General features: G+C 38.1%; 1 protein-coding gene and 1 non-coding gene across 2 annotated transcripts; both read left to right on the forward strand.

Moving 5' to 3' along the window:
• The first annotated feature begins 3,612 nt into the window (after positions 1–3,612).
• Positions 3,613–18,222, forward strand: TMX1 (thioredoxin related transmembrane protein 1). Its single transcript, XM_048215445.2, has 8 exons — positions 3,613–3,975; positions 6,943–7,058; positions 8,421–8,466; positions 10,942–11,070; positions 13,264–13,309; positions 13,410–13,511; positions 13,627–13,693; positions 16,466–18,222. Exons 1-8 carry the CDS (start codon positions 3,824–3,826, stop codon positions 16,642–16,644), a joined length of 837 nt encoding a protein of 278 aa, XP_048071402.1. The 5' UTR covers positions 3,613–3,823; the 3' UTR covers positions 16,645–18,222.
• LOC113266242 (small nucleolar RNA SNORA70) lies at positions 7,163–7,296 on the forward strand. The gene has a single exon (XR_003320328.2). It is a non-coding gene; the product is annotated as a small nucleolar RNA SNORA70 (small nucleolar RNA).
• Positions 18,223–21,175: the final 2,953 nt, after the last annotated feature.

Genomic DNA, 21,175 nt, shown 5'->3' on the forward strand with positions numbered 1-21,175 from the left:
CTAAAGAGTAGAACAAATCAGATGTCTATCAACTGATGAATGGATACCCAAATATGTTCTATTCATACAACGGAATGTTATTCATAAAAAAATAGAAATGAAGTACTGAAACATGCTACAACATGGGTGAACTTTGAATACATTATGCTAAATGAAAGAAGTTAGTCACAAAGGACCACATATTATATTATTCCATTTCTATGAACTATCCAGAGTACACAAAACCATAGAGGCAGAAAGGAGACTGGTGGTTGTTAGAGCCGGGCAAAAGAGTAGTTGGGTGGAAATGGGGAATGACTGCTAATGAATATGGGGTTTCTGTTCGAGGTGATAAATATGTTCTAAATTTGACTGTGGTGATGGTTGCACAACTCTGTGAATATACTAAAAACCATTAAATTGCACATTTTTAATGGCTGTGCTGTATGGTACATGAATTACACATCAATAATGAGATTATTATAAAAAAGGAAAAAAGAAACCCTTCAAGATTCCAGAAGAAAAAAGATGATGGCATATATCAGGGCTGTGACAGCGGGATGAAGAGATAGATTTGAGATGAGTTTAGTTGTTAAAACCAACAGGACTTGATGATATGGTTGCTTGGTTAGGAGGGTTAATCTGGTTTTGGTAACTTAAATTTAAGAGTATTTCTTTGAGAGCTTTTGTGGTAAGTCACCGTAGCAGTGAAGCTAGATCATCAGTGGCTCCTCCCCCTAAGCCGAATGAAATAAACCAGAACAGTGAAAAACTAGCTCTCAGAGGAAGAGGAACAGCCCTAGCCTGGGGTAAGTCTTCAGTTACACTGTGACAGTGAAGCTGCACCAGTTGTTAAAATATTGAAATACTTGGTTGGTAAATACCTGCTGCCTGGAGCCCAATGCGGGGCTCCATCCCTGGGCTCGATCCCAGGACCCTGAGATCATGACCTGAGCTGCAGGAAGATGCTTAACTGGCTGAGCCACCCAGGCGCCCTTGTGTATGTGGCTTTTTTTTTTTTTGGTAATAGTTTATGTGCATAGAAAAATTCTGAAAGTACACAAAAGAAAATGTTAATAGCAGTTGCCTACGGGGTGCAAATTCTCACGGGAGATGGGAAAAGATTTTAGAGGGTATTTCTTTTCACTTTACAGTCTTTGGTACTTTGCACATTTTAGTCATAAGTGCATTTTTTTGTAATATAAAAAATTCCTTTAAAATGAAATTTTAATAAATTACCTTAAAAGACTTACAGTTTAAAAAGAATACTCATTTTATCCTCTTAACCCTGTGGATATAAACAGCAGGTATTACCTCTATATTACACATAAGAATATATTTACATTCTTTCTTAATACAGCTCATACATTATAATAAAAGCATGGCATATCTACAATTATGATTTTCCTCATTCATTCATTCAACTAATATTTATTGAGCATTTATTATGTACCAAGTTCTATAGTGGCTGGGTTCTATACCTTAGAGATTATAGTAGTGAACAAAATAGAGAAGTTTTTCACTGTCATGAAGCTTATATATATATATTTTTAAAGATTTTATTTATTTATGTATTTGAGAGAGAGTGACAGAGAGCAAGCGTGAGCATGGGGGCAGGAAGCGGGGAGGGGAAGAACAGAGGGAAGGGGATAAGCAGACTCCATGCTGAGTGTGGAGCCAGATGTGGGGCTCTGTCCCATGACCCTGAGATCACGACCTGAACTCAAATCAAGTCACTCACTCAACCGACTGAGCCACCCAGGCACCCCAAAACTTATATTCTTATTGAGTGAGGAAAGAAATGAAATCATAAATAAGGACATCAGTTTAATATTATGCAGAGATTTAGAGTGGAGTAATATGATGGATAATATGACTTTTAAGAGGTAACATTTGAGATCAATGACAAAATGGAGTGACATGAAGACTAGTGGATAAGTAGTCTAGGCACAGGGAATGCCAATGCCAATTTTCTAGCATGGGAATGAGTTTGGCATCTTCAGGGAAACACTGGGGTGTAGCAGGGTAAGGAGGAGGAGAGCAAGTACTACACGAGGGAGCAGTTAGGCAGGTTTCAGATCATGTAGGACTTCTTAAGTGATTGTAAGGAGTTTAAGAAGTTTGGATTTATTTTAAGTAAAGTGGGGAGCACTTGGAGGGTTTTAAAGAGAAATGGCTTGATCTTATTTTGAGAAGCAAGAGAGGACACAGGGAGATCAGTTAGGAATCTGTTATTATAGTAGAGGCAAGAGATGATAAACTTGGACTAGGGTGTTGGCTGTGGAGATGGAAATTAGTGGTCAGATTCATGGTATGTTTTGGAGGTCGAGGTTTTGGTCCTTGCTGATGGAGTACAGGAGGGAGGATGAAGAGAGAAAGCAACAAGAATTAAAATGTAAATTTTTGTCTTGAGCAACCTGATGGACCTTGGGGCTCTTTACTGAGACAGAAGACTAGGAGAGGGAGAATCAAGAATTGGGTTTTTTTTGGCCACGTTATGTTTAAACTGCCTATTTGATATCCAAGAGATGTCCAGCAAAGAGTTGAATACAAATGTCCAAAGTTCCAAGAAGGGTCATAGCGGGAATGACAGGTATACAGCCAGATTGAGGTTACCTGGAGGAGTATGGATACAAAGAGAAGGAAGGGCCAGTACGGCATCCTGGGGCAAACCGATGTCTAGAAATCACACAGAGGAGGACCAGCCAAGAAGCAGCAGCTAGTGAGGAAGGAGAAAAAACAATCAAGTGAGGCTCAACCGAAGGCAAGACAGTAAAGCAGCTTCAAGGAGGGTGTGGTGACTGTAGAATGCTGCTGGCCAGGGGAGTAAGATGAATACTGAGAAGAAGCCTGGGGATTTGTTAATATGCAGATCACTAGTGTCCTAGAAAGAGCCTTTCAATGGAGGGAGGGGTGAGGAAGTCAGCCAACTGGAGTGAGTTTAAGCGAGAATGTGAGGTGAGGAGATGTAACGGCAACTACTACCTGTCGTTTGACGAATACTTTCTAGAGACAGGGCACATTTTGATTAGCATTTACAAATGCTTGAAAGAAAAAAATCTCAAATATTTGTTATAAGCCTATGTGTTTTGTGCCCATGTTGAATTTCAGATCTCGCATCTCTGTAACTACTACATTTAAAAACAATTTAGGGACAACGTACACCCTGAAGTGCATGAAGGGCACTCGCCTCAACATGCACAGCCTGATGGTTTTTTACCTGTGTACGCTCGTGTAACTAACTGTTGAGACCAAGATAAAGAATGTGAAAAGCCTCCCCTGAAGTTTCCTTGTGCACCTTTCCAGTCTGTAATCCCCCAGAAGTAAACCAATATTCTGATTTACATAAACATTTATTAGCTTTACCCCCAAAATTTTCGAAAGAAACAAATGAAAACTCTAAAGGGCAGTTAACTGGAAACTGCTTTTCTGTAAACTTACCAATTGGCTTGAGTAAGTATGAATAGCAATTATTTGGCGCCAAAATGCTGAAGCAATTTTGAAGCCAGTCATCTCCGAAGCCCCGCCCCACTTCCTACGCCACGCCCCCTGTTTGCTTTTCTCCTTTCCAAAAGTTCTGGGGCTCACCAGCCGGTGGAAAGGGACCGCTTTTCTGTCATGCGCACTAGGCATAGGCGCGCTTCCGTCTTTTCCACAAACCAACTCACTAGGACCCGACCTTGTCATGCGCATTCAGAGATCCCAGGAGCGCGCGCGCGCGCGCGCGCGCGCTGGGCCGCGCGGTCAGGCGCATGAGCAGATAAGCCCGCGAGGGCGGAAGTGAGGAGCGGCTGCGCGGAGGTGGGGGCTGCCGCGCTTGCTGTGGGGTGGGCAGGCTGCAGAAATGACGCCCTGCGGGAGTCCCGTGGTTCCCGTAGCAGTGTTGCTGCTCTTGCTTTGGGGGGCTCCCTGGACCCACGCGCGGCGGAGCGACGTGCGCGTCATCACGGACGAGAATTGGAAAGAGTTGCTGGAAGGAGAGTGGATGATAGAATTGTGAGTGGGGGGCGGTTGTCTCGGGTCCCTTCGGTGGGCCGGAAGGTCCGTGTCCTAGATCCAGGTCTGGACACCCGACTTCACGTCCCTTCACCACCTCCTGCGGGTCCCAGGTTCGCCGGTACTCCACTCCGTGCCGTGGAGCCGGCGCCCCTGACTCCTCGAGATGCCTAAACTCCTCTTCGGATCAGCTTGGTCCCACCCCCTTCTCATTTCTTACCGGGGCGTGTTAAGTTTCTTCTCAAGTGTGCACCCTAGTTTCGTTTCTAGCGCTGTGGTGCTCCTAAGAGACGGCGTTCAACTTGGAATTTTCTCAACTTTTCATGACTGTGGGGGTGGAGGTGATTCGTCTGACTAGTTTCTATGCAGTTACTTATTTTAGAATGATCCTTCACGAACTTCTAGACTTACTTTTCACCAAACTTTACAAAACAGCAAATGAGCAGAACCTCCCTTCTCCTTTTGTCTAATTATCCTTTAAAAGTCCATTTACAGTGTTGGAATTTGAGACTCTTTTATTTTAAATTTTATTTTATGGGTTGGGTATATTTTTATTTTAGCTGCTGAATAAATTCAGGTTGAATTATTGTTAAATTTTCTTTATCCTTTTTTTTTTTCTTTTCTCTTTCTCCGCATCTCAATTTTTCTTTGGATGTGTGTTTTTGCAAAGTACTGAATATCCTGGATTGTTACTCTTACGTCCAAGTGTTATTGCATTAAAAAATAAAATTAATGTATGAGTGCGATTATAAACTCTTAAGACCACCAGGTAGGTCATCATTTACTGGTCAGAGGAAATCATGTATCTGTGGTGATTCTGTTATAATGTCTCTTCTGCATGGGTAGAAAATAACTGCCTGTTTTTGTTTTAGTTGCTAAATTGTTGGTGGTGGTGATGATGGTTGTAGTACTATTGATAATAGTGGTGTTAGCAGTATTAGTAACAAACACCACTGTTGAGTGTTAACTGTACTAAACACTGCTAAGCACTTTATATACATTATCCTATTTAATTCTCTACAGATTCTATAAATGGGTATTATTTCCTGCATTTTACAAGTGAGAGAAATACCTAAAGGCTTTAATTAATCTGGCCCGGTATTGCTATACTGGCTTCCTTTCTGTTTTCAAAGCCTAAATAAGAGTAGGTATGCAATAATTGTTAGAACAGCCCCCTTCTTTAACAGAGTTCAGGTGAGTGTTTTCCTGTATGCTTGGGTTGCCAGTTAATGGATGGAGGTGGATGTCCCTAAAGGAGAGCGCAAAAGGCCAAATCAGTAACTCTTGAGTCATAAAATCAAGGAGTGGAGGAAAAGATAGGGGAAAATGTTTATGTAGTATGCATATAATCTGTAACTTAGTGAAATGAATTTTCGGGCACCCATTGAGCTGCAGTGGAGAGGAAATATAACCAGAGACAACATTTGTTTTTTATTGTCGTGAATAACTTGTTTTAGATTGTGCCAATAAAATATTCACAGTTTCATGAATAGTAAACAATAGTGATTATGAATTTATATGCAAAATACAGCCAAGTAATAAGGAGGGTTTTTTTTAAACACATTTGATCAAACTGTATAAATACAGTGGTCAAAAATTTATTAGGGATTTGAATTAGAACAACTTTGTGAAATTGGAATATACTGTAGTGCTTCTTTTTTTTTGTTCTTTTAGCTTACTGAGTTTGAGGTTAAGACTTTAAAAAGCACCTAAGAAACAAAAGGAGCTTGAAAGAGGGATCTAGTACTAGTCCTAACGATAGTCTGCTCTTATTACAAGTCTGTTATCTGCATTACATCCATCCTGATCAGTTTTGTCACAGAGATATTTTCATTGAAATACAATCTCTTGTTAAGGACTTTCCCTTTTATGTATGGTACTAGTCTTGTTCCACAGGGCCGATTACTTTTAGGAATTTTATTTTCATAAAAAAAAAGTTCAATATAATGAAATGTAGAAACTGTACTCTGGTGTTCAGCAAGTACATGCTTTATTCTTCTTGGCTCTATTAAAAAAAAACTGAAGCACATTAAAAGATGATATACAATAAAGTGAAAAATGAAATCCTAGGAAGAGGTCAGGGCCTTGAAAGATGCGGAATATCAGAGGAGTAATTAAAAAGCTAATAAATTTACCCATACATTTATAAACCTGAGGTCTTAGAAACTGGCTGACCAAGGGCTGGCCAAAGGAATTTTGTTTGGCTTGCCTAGTGTTTGTTTCTGGGTTAAGTTTTGAAGTAACATTTTAACATAAAAATGCAGATTTTCAGCTTCTTTTAAATAAGATAGAGCCTGCTACCTAGCTGTAAATCCCTTCCTGGTGGTCTTGCTGAGTGATGGTTCCCCTCTGAAGTAGGGGCATGCATTTCCTTGTTCACCTCAGCCCTGGGCACTTCCTATTTTTCTCATTTGTGACTCCTGTAGTGCAAATTATTAAAACTGGTGAACTCCAGATTTGGTTTTGAGGTTTCTGGTGGCCACATATTTTTGGAGAAATTCAAAGACTTAATTTATTTATTGAGAGAAAAAGAGAGGGCACATATAGGGGAAGGGGCAGAGGGAGAAGCCTACTTCTCGCTGTTGAGCAGAGATCTTGACTTGGGGCTCCATCTCAGGACCCTGGGATCATGACCTGAGCCAAAGACAGGTGCTTAACCGACTGAGCCACCCAGGCACCCCGAGAAATTCAAAGGTTTTTAAAGAGCTGTTTTGCATGTGAACTTACAAACTTATTTTTGTCTTAAGAGCTACTCTCAGAATTACTTTTCTGTGATTAGCATTATCAGGTAGTTTTGGTTTCCAGAATGTTAGACCCACAGTTAAAGCTTTTTCATCTTCACAAAATTAATCATTTTGCTATTTTGTTTTTAGTATAAGATATTCTTCATAAATTATACACTTAGAATTTTTATCTCCATACGGTCATATTAGATTGCTTTAACTTTTTTAATATTCTGTTTCTTAGTTATGCTCCGTGGTGTCCTGCTTGTCAGAATCTTCAACCAGAATGGGAAAGTTTTGCTGAATGGGGAGAGGATCTTGAGGTTAATGTTGCAAAAGTAGATGTCACAGAGCAGCCAGGTACTGTACGTTGTGGGTAGTGTTTGCAGATTGGCTCCGTGTGTTCATCCTGTTTGCCACATCATTTGGTCTTAACTGCCTTTCATTACGTTTTGAAAACATAACTGTAGTATGTGAGCTGACTCATCCACCTCTCCGACGAGGGATCCTTGTGCTGTGGCTGCAGAAAGCAGATTCCGTGGTTGTATATGCAGCTCATTCCTTTTATGTGTTGCTCTAAGGGACCTTGGAGACATTGCCCTCTCCCCATTCTTGCCCATTTAACTGCCTCTGATCTTTTTTTCCTTTGTATCCCAGACCCCAGACTAGCGTGTAAAATGCCTTTGAGAAGTCCTAGAATAATGTGGTTTAGATGGACATTGGCCAGGCCATCATTTGCATCCATACCAAGCTTCAGAATAAGGAGCATGTGTTTGAGGTTCTTTATAGAGCCAAGGGCACATTCCCTGACGAGTGATCCCAATCTCTTAATTGGGTTTCAAATTTAATACTTGTAATTTGAGGACATGCTTTTAATACAAAGACCTCATAGTTGTGGGGTCACATATACTCCTGACTTGGCCCCCTGAATAAGTGGCAGGCCTATTCTTAAGGATGCTCCTTTCTTAGACCAGCCTCATCTTACTTGTTCTTGGTCACAGTAAACCTGGAATGTTGACTCTGTTCCCACCCCAGATAGTAATAATAGCTAGTATTTATTGAGTGCTTACCTAGTACGGATATTGCTCCAGGTGTTTTGCATTTATCCTATACAAAACTATAACCCTGTGAGATAGGTAATATCCCCCATTTTACAGATAAGAAAACTGAGGCATAGAGAGAATAATTCTTAGTTATATTATTGCCTAACACATGGTTAATAATGTTGTTTTTGTTATTGCTCATCTTATGAAAGGTTCAAAATATTTTCCATTTTTAACAACACATTAGACTCTGCCTTTGTCTTTTGAATGTCAAATGCAATTTCATATGATTTTAGACCTTTCTAAGACTACTGTTATAGTGTGCTGCCCCATTACTCATAGCTAATAGTCTTATCATACAGTGGTATAATTGATCAAATGTTAATATATATAAATATATTTTCACAGATATCTTCAGTATTCAAGCTTTTACATATTTTTAGTTGAGATAATGTGCAATAGGGTTGATTTTTTTTTAAAGTTGCTTTCACTACATAACTGGGGTTTTTTTCATTGTTTGCTACAAAGCTCAGCTATTTTTAGGTATAATTTCATATGCTTTCCCCGTTAGTATTTAAATAATTCAGAATCGACTTTTAAGTGGTGATTGTTGGCTCATATAAAACCTGCTCTCTGTTCTTTCTTGTATTTATTTCTAATCTTTCTTTATCATTTTTAGGGCTGAGTGGACGATTTATCATAACTGCTCTTCCTACTATTTATCAGTAAGTATTTAAATAGTCTGTAGTTATGGAGAAGGATGCAGCATAGCATAATCAGAATACTAGGCCTCTGGCCTGGATCATGCTTAAGGAACATTATATTCAGTAAGACTCATTTTGCGTTTTGCGTTTTCCTAGGTGTCTTTAGGTAGATGGATGAGATCTGAGACAGCCCCTGGTCTCAGAGCTTTGTAATTATTTTGGAGGGCGGTGGTCACATGAAATAGTGTGATACCATATAGCATAGTAAATGATTATGAGCCCAGAGTTAAAGTGTTAAGTCTGTAGAAAGTTTGGTAAGGGAAAAATCACTGGGCTAGGGTGGTTCCTGGAGAATATGGGGATGTAAACACAACCCTGAATTTTCAGAAGAGTGCAGAAGTAAGTGTTTCATCCTTGGAATAATCTCACGAACAGTCATAAATTGGGTTATGGTATGTTCAAAAATTAGTTAAGAGAGGGCTGTAGCTCAGTCTTTGGACAGTAGCAGGTGAAATGATTGAGTGCTAAGTCAGAATGAGCAAGATTGTTTAGTCTTCAGTATCAGGTCTTTTAGTTTGAATTTATCTTCTAAACCGGGGATAGGAAATCTCAGATCTGTACAGGTACACCTCATTTTATTGTGCTTCCCAGAGACTGCAGTTTTTTACAGATTGAAGGTTTGTGGCAACCTTGTGTCAAGTGAATCCACCATTTCTCCAACAGCATCTGCTCACTTAGTGTCTCTGTGTCACATTTTGGTAATTCTTGCAGTATTTCAAACTTTTTCAATACTTTGTTTCTTATGGTGGCCCATAATAAGTGATTACAACTTGCTGAAAGCTCAGATGTTGGTTTACATTTTTTTGCAATAAAATATTTTTAAATGAAGGTATGTAAATTTTTTTTAGACATAATGCTACTGCATAGTTAACAGACTACAGTATAGTAAATATTTTTATGTACTCGGAAACCAAAGTCTTGTGACTTTCTTTATTGTGATAATTGTTTTACTGGGGTGGTACCATGATATCTCTGAGGTAGGCCTGTACCTGCCCTGTACCTTAAAGTTCATCTAGCTGGTGGGTTGAATGCCAGGAGGTACTTCTCATTTAAAGTTTGGAAGCAACCTGGCAATTTTTTGTGTGTCTGTATCTCGCTTTTCTTTGTTTCTTTCTTTTTTTTTTTTCTTGTTTATGTCTGTTTCTCTCTACCTTTGTTTTTGTTTTTGTTAAAGATTTTTTTTATTTATTTGACAGAGATAGAAACAGCCAGTGAGAGAGGGAACACAAGCAGGGGGAGTGGGAGAGGAAGAAGCAGGCTCATAGCGGAGGAGCCTGATGTGGGGCTCGATCCCAGAATGCCGGGATCACGCCCTGAGCCGAAGGCAGAGAACGCAGACGCTTAAGGACTGAGCCACCCAGGCGCCCCTCCCTCTACCTTTGTATTCATCCCTACTCCCCTTGTGTCTATTTGTAGGCATATTCTCTGTCACCATAAGTAGCACTGTCCCTTTTCACTCAATCTTTTTCTCCACATGTCCCTTAACTGGTTCTGATTGTGTCTCTCATTTTCCTTCTCACTGCTTAACACCCCTGAACTTATATGGAATTTCCTGTCCTTTTTTTAACTCACTTGTTTATCATGCCCAGTCTTTGGCCCGTTGAACTCCTGCCTATTCTTGAAAAACAGCACAAATGCCATTGCCTTTATAAAAACGTTGTTTTTTTTTTGAGTGGGGGCTTTCTTGTGGTCTTTGGCTCTGGATGGCTAAAGGATCCTCTAACCCTACTATAGGTAGTAGGAAGCTCTTGAAAGTGTTTGTACTTAAGCAGTAAAAATAGAAGTATTATATGGGATTAGACTGGCAGTATTATTGAGGGTAGTTTGAAAATAGTGAAGAAATGGGAGCAGACAGAGCATTTTTGAACCTATGAGAACTCCATACATTGGGAATGGGAGGTAGGGAGGGGGCGGTCAGGAAGAATGCAAAGTAGATTGTAAATAGAATCACTGAAATAGGAGGAAAGGAAATCTGACCAGATACCTCTAGCAGTTCAAAGTAGCATGGTTAAGATGATGTGATTAGGACTGAAAATACCAGAAAAATGCCTTAAATTTTTAACCTATATAGCTTAAAAATAGCTAATAATTAATAAGTACCAGACACTATATTAATGACTTTTCATGTAGTTATTCTTTTGATATGTGCATTACACGTTTATTGAGTTATAATTGACGTATAACTCTGGTGTTTCATTGTTATATTATTTGTAAAGGTAATAACAGTCTTAAGGCTTATGATTGTTTATAACCCCATTGTTTAAACAAATTTGGATCTAAGATGTTGAGTAGGCAATTAGTATAATTTGTTACTTGTGCATTACTAATGATTTTGAATGTAAGGATTGACTGTAAAATGAGGTTTAAGAAATAGCAAAACAAATACAAAATTTATTTATTTGGTTCTGCTTAATGTGTGATTCTGACCCTCTTCAGTTGTAAAGGTGGTGAATTTAGGCGCTATCAGGGCCCAAGGACTAAGAAGGACTTCATAAACTTCATAAGTGAGAAAGAGTGGAAGAGTATTGAACCTGTTTCATCATGGTTTGGTCCAGGTTCTGTTCTGTAAGTATGAGGATTTTTCTTTTACTTATTTCAGAATTAATTGGACCAATTAATTTTGTGGAAATAAAGCATTTATACTGGATTTTAATTCTTGGGCCCTTAAGGTACATTCATATTTACTGTGATATTTTTAGGTTGACTTTTCTTCTAAGTCAGATACGTTGATTCTTGTTAAGCTAGAAGGAGGCATTCACTAGAATTGGGAGCCTTTTCAGGAATATTTTAGCTCTGTAGATCATGGTCATTTCTATCATCAAAAACTAATCCATCTTCATGAGCAATACAAGGGTAAAGTTATCATTTGAGCTTAATATTTGAATGAGAAGCCTCAGACATATACCTCCTCTGGCTACCTTTAGATTTCACTTCTTAATGTGATTGAATTACTCTACCCATCTGATAGTGTTTTGGTTGACTCGTATGGTTGAACAAGTGACCTTACTGGCATGAGTAACCCCTGGGCTTTATAAATAGCTAGATATATGGAGTAGTAAGGGTTGGAGATAGCTAGCATATTTCCTGCTAGCTCCTGGGGTGTAAGGCCTCACAGGTCATTTGAGAGCCATCTGGAAATACTGAGTTTTGCTGAGGTCCCCATGGACTCATCCTGGTGTGGCTAAGCTTTCTCTTCCTGTCTCCTCACCACACTTGCTCTTAGAGAATGTAGGGTTGTTACACCAATGGTATAAGAGCTAAAAATACTATGGATTCTGGGAGTGGAGGAAAGATCAGCCGTAAGCGGTATTTTGAAATAGAATTTTGTCTTTAGCACCTTTCCCTTAACCTCTCTTCCTGTGAAAATCTCTGAATTGAATTGTCCTGTATCTGTCAGGATTCCGCCTGCTGGACCAACACGCCAACCCAGATAACGCACTTAATATTCCTGATAGAACCTAATTAGTGCTGACTATAGTGAGGCTACGCAGTGCTTTATGTTTCAGTTCTTGTTCCTATTCCCATTTTGCAATTTAAACAACAGAAGTAACATGATTGAACCACCTTTCTATGTTGAACTGAAAATACGACTGATTTTTATTAAGTTGAAGTCGCATAAATAACTTCTCCCCTCTCCAGCAGAAGAAGGAGTTGCTTGTAAGTCTTTGTTGAGTCCTCAGGGGTCCAGCAGTCCATGCCTTTTGTATTGGCGGTCTGAATAAGAGGTACTTCCAGTGTTAGTACATTCACCCACCCGATGATGGGCAATGAATTAGGTCATCCTGAGTTCGTGAACTTTGGCTTAGGTGTGAATTAGTTTGTGTGTTGGTGGCAACGCTTGCGCTAGAGGGAAACAGTCGGGAACCCACAAACCCTTTTTAGTTCTGGAGCATGCCTTTTTTCTAAATGCCTGTCTAAACTATTGGGTTTATGTGAAAATAATAATTATTTTTATTTATATTATTACTTAGTATTTATTTTCTGTGTAATTTGTTTGTATATCATTAAAGTATATCAAACTAATGCTATTGTAAGTTTTATTTAATTTTAATTCAAAAGGGTAATTCTTAGGTGGGAAGGATCAGTTCAACAAGTGCTCTCAGTTCTTCCTTCAGGCTCCCCTCTCTGCTCATTCTTTGGAGAATTTTAAGGGTCAATAAGAGTTGCCATTTGCTTACAGTACACTTGACTTTAACTGGTTCTATAGAGCTTATAAGCTGTTATTCAGAGTATATTAGAGAAATCATCAGGTGAAAGGTAAAAGGTTAATATCAAAGCAGTAGGGAAAAGGAAAAAAGTTATCAAGTGTTTTATTTATGAGGACATCACATAGTGACAGCAATTCAAAAACTTAATTTTCATTAACAAGACTTCTTTTTTTTTTTTGTAAAGATTTTATTTATTTATTCGACAGAGATAGAGACAGCCAGTGAGAGAGGGAACACAAGCAGGGGGAGTGGGAGAGGAAGAAGCTGGCTCATAGTGGAGGAGCCTGATGTGGGGCTCGATCCCATAACGCCGGGATCATGCCCTGAGCCGAAGGCAGACGCTTAACCGCTGTGCCACCCAGGTGCCCCCATTAACAAGACTTCTTAATACGGGCTTGAAATCAGTGATGTATCACTAATCTTGATTACTACCAGCAATAAAATCTGTCACATTGGGGAAATTGTAGACTGAAAACTAGAAGACAGAGCGCATTTTACTTCAGAATTGTGTGTCTTACTCAGTTTTTCAGTCCTCTCTCCTTTCTTTCAGGATGAGTAGTATGTCTGCCCTCTTTCAGCTATCTATGTGGATCCGGGTATGGGCTAAAGTTTTATTTCTATTTTAAACATTTTGACACTACCCGTTTATTTTAAACAATGAGGTTTTTAGTTTATTTTTTTTTCTTTTGATTTTAGACTTGCCATAACTATTTTATTGAAGACCTTGGATTACCAGTTTGGGGATCCTATACAGTTTTTGCTTTAGCAACTCTGCTTTCAGGACTATTACTAGGACTCGTAAGTATTTCATTTTTCAGAGTACTAGGGGAAAAAAACTTTTACATCTGATAATTTAATATAGTTACACTAGTTCTTTCATATACATTCAGATTTCTTGTGTTTATTTTTGCAGTGTATGATATTTGTGGCAGATTGCCTTTTTCCTTCAAAAAGGCGCAGACCACAGCCATACCCTTCCAGTGAGTATATTTTTTAGTGTTTATTTTTTATTCACTGTAATTCTGTTCATTTCTGCGAATGCAATCACACATGTAATAGGTTCCCCTTCCAGCTTAGCTTTCTAAATGTGGAGTAGTAGGTTATATTGGAAGGGGTAGGGGGATATTTATTTCATTTAAGAATGACAACCTGGTGGATTTGGAACATAGTTACTTTCTTGGTTTTTGTAGTGTGGAGAATTTTAACACTGCATATAACTTGTAGGTATTTAATGACATTGATCTGATGTCATTTTATGTGAACCATCATATTCCTGGATCCATTTGAGTTTACTTAAATCAGAAGTTGAATATGTTCTGCTCTTGAAGTCAATCATTATTACAGTGACCACATTTGAAGAATTTTCTTTGTATGCTAGCCAAGTCTAAGTTTTTATGGTAGGATATTGGGAAAAGTAATTCCCATAGCTGATTAGGAGTGGCATTGACACTGTACTGCAAGACGCGTTTATATAATTAAGTATTCACTGGTGTCTGTCTTAGTATAATTGCCTCTCAAACATGCATTTAATGTTGAAAGTTGCAGTGCTATGGAAGCCCTCCAGTTTGCTGTTTATAAAGAACTTTCACTTTATGCCATCCCATTCATCCCACTTCCGTAACACTCTAGATGTCATAAGTGATACTCTTCCATTTTGTGGTCGAGGAAAGAAAGGCTCAGAGAGATGAACTATTTTTCCAGGGTCACACAGAAGTGACAGAGTGGAGAATAGAGCCTAAATTAGACTGTTGGCATGACATTTTCATTGTGCTGCCTTTCATGACTTAGGATTTATTGAGGTCAGCACTCGTGAAATGAACTCAGTGGAGATTGCTGATAACTGACAGGTTATCTTCTCATTTCTTAGATCGTTACATCAATACTGAAAAGGACATATACAGGGGAAGGAATCATTTTATCCAACAAGAGCCACTGACCTGTAGGGAAAGAAATGATTCCTTAAAAGACAATTTAAAATTTGCTGAATGTACGCTTAATATTTATATCATTTGAAAAACATTAACAACAAATTTGTCTCTTAAGTAATCCGTGGCACGACTGATAGATAGTAACCCATACTTGAATGGGATACCACCCCTTTTATAGCAGGCCACGTGATCTGAGTTGTTTTCCAGGATGTATTTAGCTTAGATTTTGAGTTGCTAGGGAAAGACCCAACTCAGTCCAGCTTTAAGCGAAATAGAAGTTTATTGCTTCAAGGTAGCGAGGAAGTCTGAGAGCAGAGATGGCTGGATCCTAGGGCTCAAATGTTAAGGTGTTGTGTTTCCGAACTGCTTAGTTTTCCGTGCTGTAGCTTGGAAAGCCATTTTTGGCTCCTTCCAGTCCTTAGCGTTAAAGTGATAAGAAAGCTGTAGCTCACAATCCAGAGTAAGAAGAAAATACACTTTTCCCCTGCACCCACCTATCTTTTAGAAAAACTCTGGTGCACTCCGCTGGTGTAGAGAGCTCACTTGTTTGGTATCGTCACTGTAAACTGCCGTTTCTCAACCTGGCCACTTCTCACATTTGGGCTGGTTAATTCTTAATTGTGACAGACTGTCTTTTGTACATTGTTGGATGTTTGGCAGCTTCCCACTGCTTGGCAGTAACACCGCTCCTCTTACTTGTGACAACCAAAAATATCTCCAGACATTGCTGACTGTTCTTTTGGCTGGGGTGGTGGAGTGAGCAGCAGAATCCCCCTGGGAGAACCACTGCTGTGAACTCTAGTGCTCACCACAGCTACATGGGATGTGGTACAGGGAACCCAACAGAAAGAGGGATGCCAGACCAAACGACAGATTGTCTACCATGTGGTAGTTGCTTCCGGTGTTTTCTTCTGCCTTGCACCCTTGCGTCTCCCTACTCTCTTCTGGATTGCCTAAGGTTAGGGGCAGTCTAGGATCACTGAACAGGCTGAAGCTCATTGGCCCAATTCTGTGTTCTGTATCTCTCAGTAACGTGGTGTGTTCCAAGTTTAAGTTATCTATCAGTAGGCCTTGTTAAAAAAATGGAAAGGGTGTGTGTGTGTGGACAGAGTTAAAAATTCACTGAGCTGTACACTTAAGATTTGTACATTTTATTATTTGTAATTATGTCTTAATAAAGTTATATATGTAAGGAAGAACATTTGTGAAACTCCTTGGAAACAACCTGGGTAGGAATATAACCTTCAGTTGTAAATGTCTGATTCCTGTTCACCTGGGAACTGAAACAAGGGTAGTGTTGGAGTTTGTTTCAGTTGTACTTGTTCACTGGAAGATTTAATAGCAAATTAAGATGGTTCTGTTGAATGCAGTGTATTTTCTTACAGCATCTTCATTCACAGCATTAATTTTGGTTTATTTCAGTTCAGTTATAAACAGGCAGGTAATTATAATAAATTTGGTAAGTAAAATGGATCTTTCAAACCAATTTTCACTTTTATGTCGTCACTCTTAAAGATAACTTTTTCCTTTTGGAAATCTGACCTTGTGATTGATAAATAAGTGGCAAAGCAGTTTATGGGTGTATGAATTGTGTCTTGATTTTACTCCAGTGCAAATGTATTACAGCAACAAAAAAACCCCATTTTTGGTCTTGATCTTTTTTTTTTTTTTTTAATGCTCACCATGAATGTTGTCTGTTGCCAAACGATATTATTACAGTATTACTGACTATATTCCTTATGCTGTACTTTTCATCTCAGTGACTCGTTTATTTTATAACTGGAAGTTCGTACCTCTTAATTCCCTCTGGTTTTTATCTTTAAGAAAAATTATTACCAGAATCTTCTCAACCTTTGCAAAAAGTGGAGGAGGAACAAGAGGCTGATGAAGAAGATGTGTCAGAAGAGGAAGCAGGAAGTAAAGAAGGAACAAAGAAAGACTTTGCACAGAATGCCATAAGACAACGTCCTGTGGGTCCTTCATTGGCCACAGATAGATCCTAGTTAATTTTTATTAATATCATAATATTATTTTGGCAAAAAGAGAAGATTGATCATTTCTTTTGGTTTGAAGTGAGCTGTGACATGCTTGTACCTTGCAGGGTTCAGTCGAGATTGTCATCAGATTGAACAGACTACCTTCAGAAAATAAAAGTAGCACTACGTAAAAACGTTTGAAATAGGATATAAGAATGGCAGTACGATGGTTTAAACAATTCTTTAACTTTTGAAAAATCTGGTGCCAAGCAATAAGATTTGAGCGTGTTTAGTAATCTGTTTCAAGTTTTCTTAGTTGAAAGATTACATTTCCCAAATATTGCATTATTGAGGTATTTAAGGAGATTACTTTGGAGAAAAAGATTTCTCATTTGATATAATTTTTCTCAGTTTCACTGTGTGAAAAAAAGAACATATTTCCCATAAATGGGAACTTTCTGCCCATTGTCTCAAGAAATGTGTATTTCAGTGACAACTCTGGTCATTTTAGAGATATAGTCCAAAATTTCTTCATATTTTTAGATTATGCAACTAATAAGAACCACCTTGCTTAATTACAGTTTTCTACATGTGATAATACAGGATATGCTACTGATGTAGGAAGTTTTTATGTAAGTCTTGATTCCAGTAAAGGTCAGTTACCTTTTTTGTTCCCCTCTGTTCTCTGTATGATTTGTACTTAACCATGGGTTACATTTTTTATTTTCCAAATTGGATAATTTTCTGGAAGTGTTTTTCATTCTTTAATAAATAGTCCCTTTTTGTTGTTTCAAACCGAAGTTTACTGAGGGATCCTTAAAATTGAAGAGCTGTCTACTGATCACTTAAATTTTGGACGTTCATTTCAGATTTTGTATCATTCTGTGGAACTCTGCTCGAACTTCTTTTTTTCTTTTGGATATGAAGGTGAACATTCCTGATTTTCATTTGATGTTGCGGAAAAGCCTTGATGTTTTAAATTCTGAAAGTTCATAGAAACTTAATTTGATATAAAATAAAGCTAGTATTCTACTCAGGAAAAAGTATCTTATAGTGTATGTTTCCAGTGTATATTCATCCTCACACAGGAAATTCTTAATTAATTTTACAAAGTCTGTATATGCTTGATGTTTAAAAATCATAGCATTCTTACATTTTGAACACACACAATCCATATTCTGCTGTACTTTTTATTGTGTAGTATTTCACAGGTGGGCATCAGCAGGATGGGACATTTGAGATGTTTTTACTCCTCAGCGAGTTAGAGCACAGAGTTTTTCACCTTACAGCAAAAGTGGGGAAGGGTGCTGGGTGGCAGTAAGAACTGTATTATCTATAAGAAGGGGATAAACCGTAACTCAGAGTGAATCATTTGTCCTTTATGTAATAGACAATTTCTGTAATGTCCCCTTTGTCTAGACTCTGCTGCTGTGTGACTCCAGTAGACTTCTACAGTATCATAATGTACAACAGTTTTCTTGAAAGGCCTTGCCTTTAGAATACTAAATATTCTACCATTGAAGAGTTTTGGATGTATAATAATTTTGTGATGCTTTAGGAAAATAGTCTAAGCACAAAATAAACTTTTCTAAGCACGTCACTAAAGCTGGATACAAGTGTGATTTCTGGTTGCATATTTAGAAAAGCTTAATTACTTTGTATTTAACGATGTTCAGATGAATCATTGTGTCACTGTGTGTGTTCTTGGTCTGTACAGTCAAAAGGCTAGAGTCCTACACCTCTTTTTCTGTTACTTGAGATGATAGAGGACAATAGTACTCATTAATCAGGCATGCTGTTTTCTAGTGTTCTAGTATACACGACATAGATTTTAAGTTTCTAAGTGATCTAGAAAATACTATATATGTAGAAAATTAAAAGTAGCCCGAATGGGTAGAGCCATGATATTTCAGAAAACAGTTGATCTTGTATTTCACCAGGACTCCCGCATCTCTCCAGTGACTCTTCAGTCACTCCAGACATCTGAATAATCAATTTCTTTCACACCAGTGGTGCACAGAAACTATGCAGGATGATTTTACCTTTAACAGACCCCTTTGTTTCCATTATTGGGCTAAGGGTACTGCATATGGCAGCTTAGGAGAGATTAAGGTGCAATATCAGCATCCTGGAGAACTCTGCGCCCCGCTGCTCCCACTCGCATTAATTACTCAGTGCTACCATGGAAGTGTAAAATCTGATCACTCCAATGGAAAATGCAGTTCTCCCACATACCGCCTAGATAATCAGCAAGAATGACAAGAGTTATAATGAAGAGTCCTGTGCATGTAATGATAGCTTCCATTCACCGGGGTTCTTTTTTCTCCACATTCCTGCCAGCATTTGTTATCTGTTGTCTCTCTGAGTCTAGCCGTTCTGACAGGTGTAAGGTGATACCTCATTGTGGTGTTGATTTGCATTTCCCTGAGGATGAGTGATGTTGAGTATCTTTTCACGTGTCTGTTGGCCGTCTGGATGTTGTCTTTGGAAAATTGGTCAGGTCAGGTCCTCTGCCCATTTTAATCGGATTGTTTGGGTGTTTTTGGTGTCGCCTTGTATAATTCTTTATGTATTTTGGATATTAGCCCATTACTGGTTAGATCATTTGCAGGTAACTCCTTCCATTCAGTAGGTTGCCTTTTCACTTTGTCGATGGTTTCCTTCGCTGTGCAAAAGCTCTTTTTTTTTTTAGATAGTCCCAATAGTTTATTTTTGCTTTTGTTTCCCTTGTCTGAGGAAACATCTAGAAAATGTTGCTAAGGCCAGTGTCAGAGAAATTACTGCCTATGTTTTCTTCTAGAAATTTTATGTTTTCAGGTCTTACATTGACGTCTTGAATCTGTTTAGAGTTTATTTTTATGTATGGTATGAGAAAGTAGCCCAGTTTCATTTGTAAATGATGCTTTTGAAAGCAATTTTCCATCAAGTTGGTTGTGTCCTTATTCAGCCGAGTGCACCAAAGGCATAGTTATGCAGTTACGTTATGAGATTAACATTGAAATAAACGTTTTTACTCATTTTAGTGTTACAGGATATTCTGATCCATCACAAGTTTAAGGTAGAAGTCTTTCAATAAATTATTTTTTCCAGTTTTACTGAGGTATGAATTAAAAAAACAAATTACTTTTGATAAGGCTCTTTTATTAACAAAATAATTGACTTGGGTGGAATTTAAATGAGTGGTCCTACTGAGTAATTTTGTAATTGTTAAAGTAAAATTTTAAGTATCTTGTAGATTTAGGTTTGTATTGTATATCTAGCAACTTTTGCATTTGTTTTAAAACCATCAAAACTAGAACAATACATTTAAATTGGAACTTTGGTAATATATAAGTAGTAAGGTCAAATTATATACTTGAACAGATCTAAAATATATCCTTTCTTTTAATGATTGTTTCTTTCAACTCATTAATTACAAATGGTGGTAATATCAGTTTTGTGGCCATTAATGAAATCAGCTCTGTCTATCCTTTTTACCCACTTGGCTATGTGTGACATTATTTTTACACCTATTTTGGTTGTGTTTTGACAACTCAGACTGGTTGTATCCTGAAAACGAAAATATGAAAAATGAAAATATAAGAAGTCAATTGACCAAATAGAGGTTTGATTCTCTGAAATTTCTTTCAAATCTGAATATAATTTTCTAAGAGTCAGTTTTGAACTGAGTGAAAATATACTTAATTTTTAAGAATAACTGAAGTAATTATTTTTAAAAAACTATCCTAGGTTCAGTGTTTTTAATACAGCATGTCACAGAAATAAGGTTACTAGTAGATTGGAATGTATCAAGTCCAGTACTTAGGAAGATTCAGCTTATTGCTACCTGGGCATTCCGAAGAAAATTTCTCTAAACTTCAGATGTTTCGGCTTCCACAGAAGCATGTATACTATATACTTCGTTGTAAATTTTAAATGCAATCAACTTTATCTCCCCCGCCCCAACCTAACTAATACCCCTGAAACTATTTTAACAAATCTTTTGTTCCAGTGAACGTGTCTCACATTCTGTCTGTTGGTTTAAGAGTCAGCTCAAATCCCTTAAGTCCTTTCTGGCCCACACACTAAACTAAAATGTAGGTTTTCATCATTCCTTGGCAGTTAAATTACATTCTGTCTTGTAATATTTGTTCTCACATTTATTATACCAATTGACGGAGTGACACAGAGCAAATCACAATACAGCCTTTGGCCTCAATTTATGACTTAAGTGATTTCTGGAGTTCTCTACCTTTAACAAGAGAGTCACTGCGTTCCTGAGTTGTCTCTAAAACCTGACTGTCATCACCTTGAGCCCTGAAAATACTTTAGTTTGAGGCAGCATACTGTTGTGTGGAGACTTGGCAGAAGTCAGGAGACCTGGCTTCAAGTCTTGTTTGTGCCCCTGAGTAGGAATGTGCCTACCACCTCTCTGTACACTGATTTTTCATTTTTGTGACATGAATGTAAGTCGAGTAGTCTAGTTGTTGGATAAATTACTTCGAGGAAGTTCTTGAACAATGTAGTTATTTGCAACTTTAGCTTCCTGGGCAGGTTTCCTAGAATTTTAATGCCATGG

This window comes from Ursus arctos, unplaced genomic scaffold (assembly GCF_023065955.2).
Source record: "Ursus arctos isolate Adak ecotype North America unplaced genomic scaffold, UrsArc2.0 scaffold_37, whole genome shotgun sequence".
Taxonomy (NCBI): Eukaryota; Metazoa; Chordata; class Mammalia; order Carnivora; family Ursidae; genus Ursus; species Ursus arctos.

Coding starts and splice junctions, on each gene's coding strand:
- TMX1 (XM_048215445.2), top strand. CDS start 3,824: ATGACGCCCTGCGGGAGTCCCGTGGTTCCCGTAGCAGTGTTGCTGCTC. Junction 13,310..13,409: donor AGCTATCTATGTGGATCCGG/GTATGGGCTAAA, acceptor TTTTGATTTTAG/ACTTGCCATAACTATTTTAT. Junction 13,694..16,465: donor ACCACAGCCATACCCTTCCA/GTGAGTATATTT, acceptor TTTATCTTTAAG/AAAAATTATTACCAGAATCT.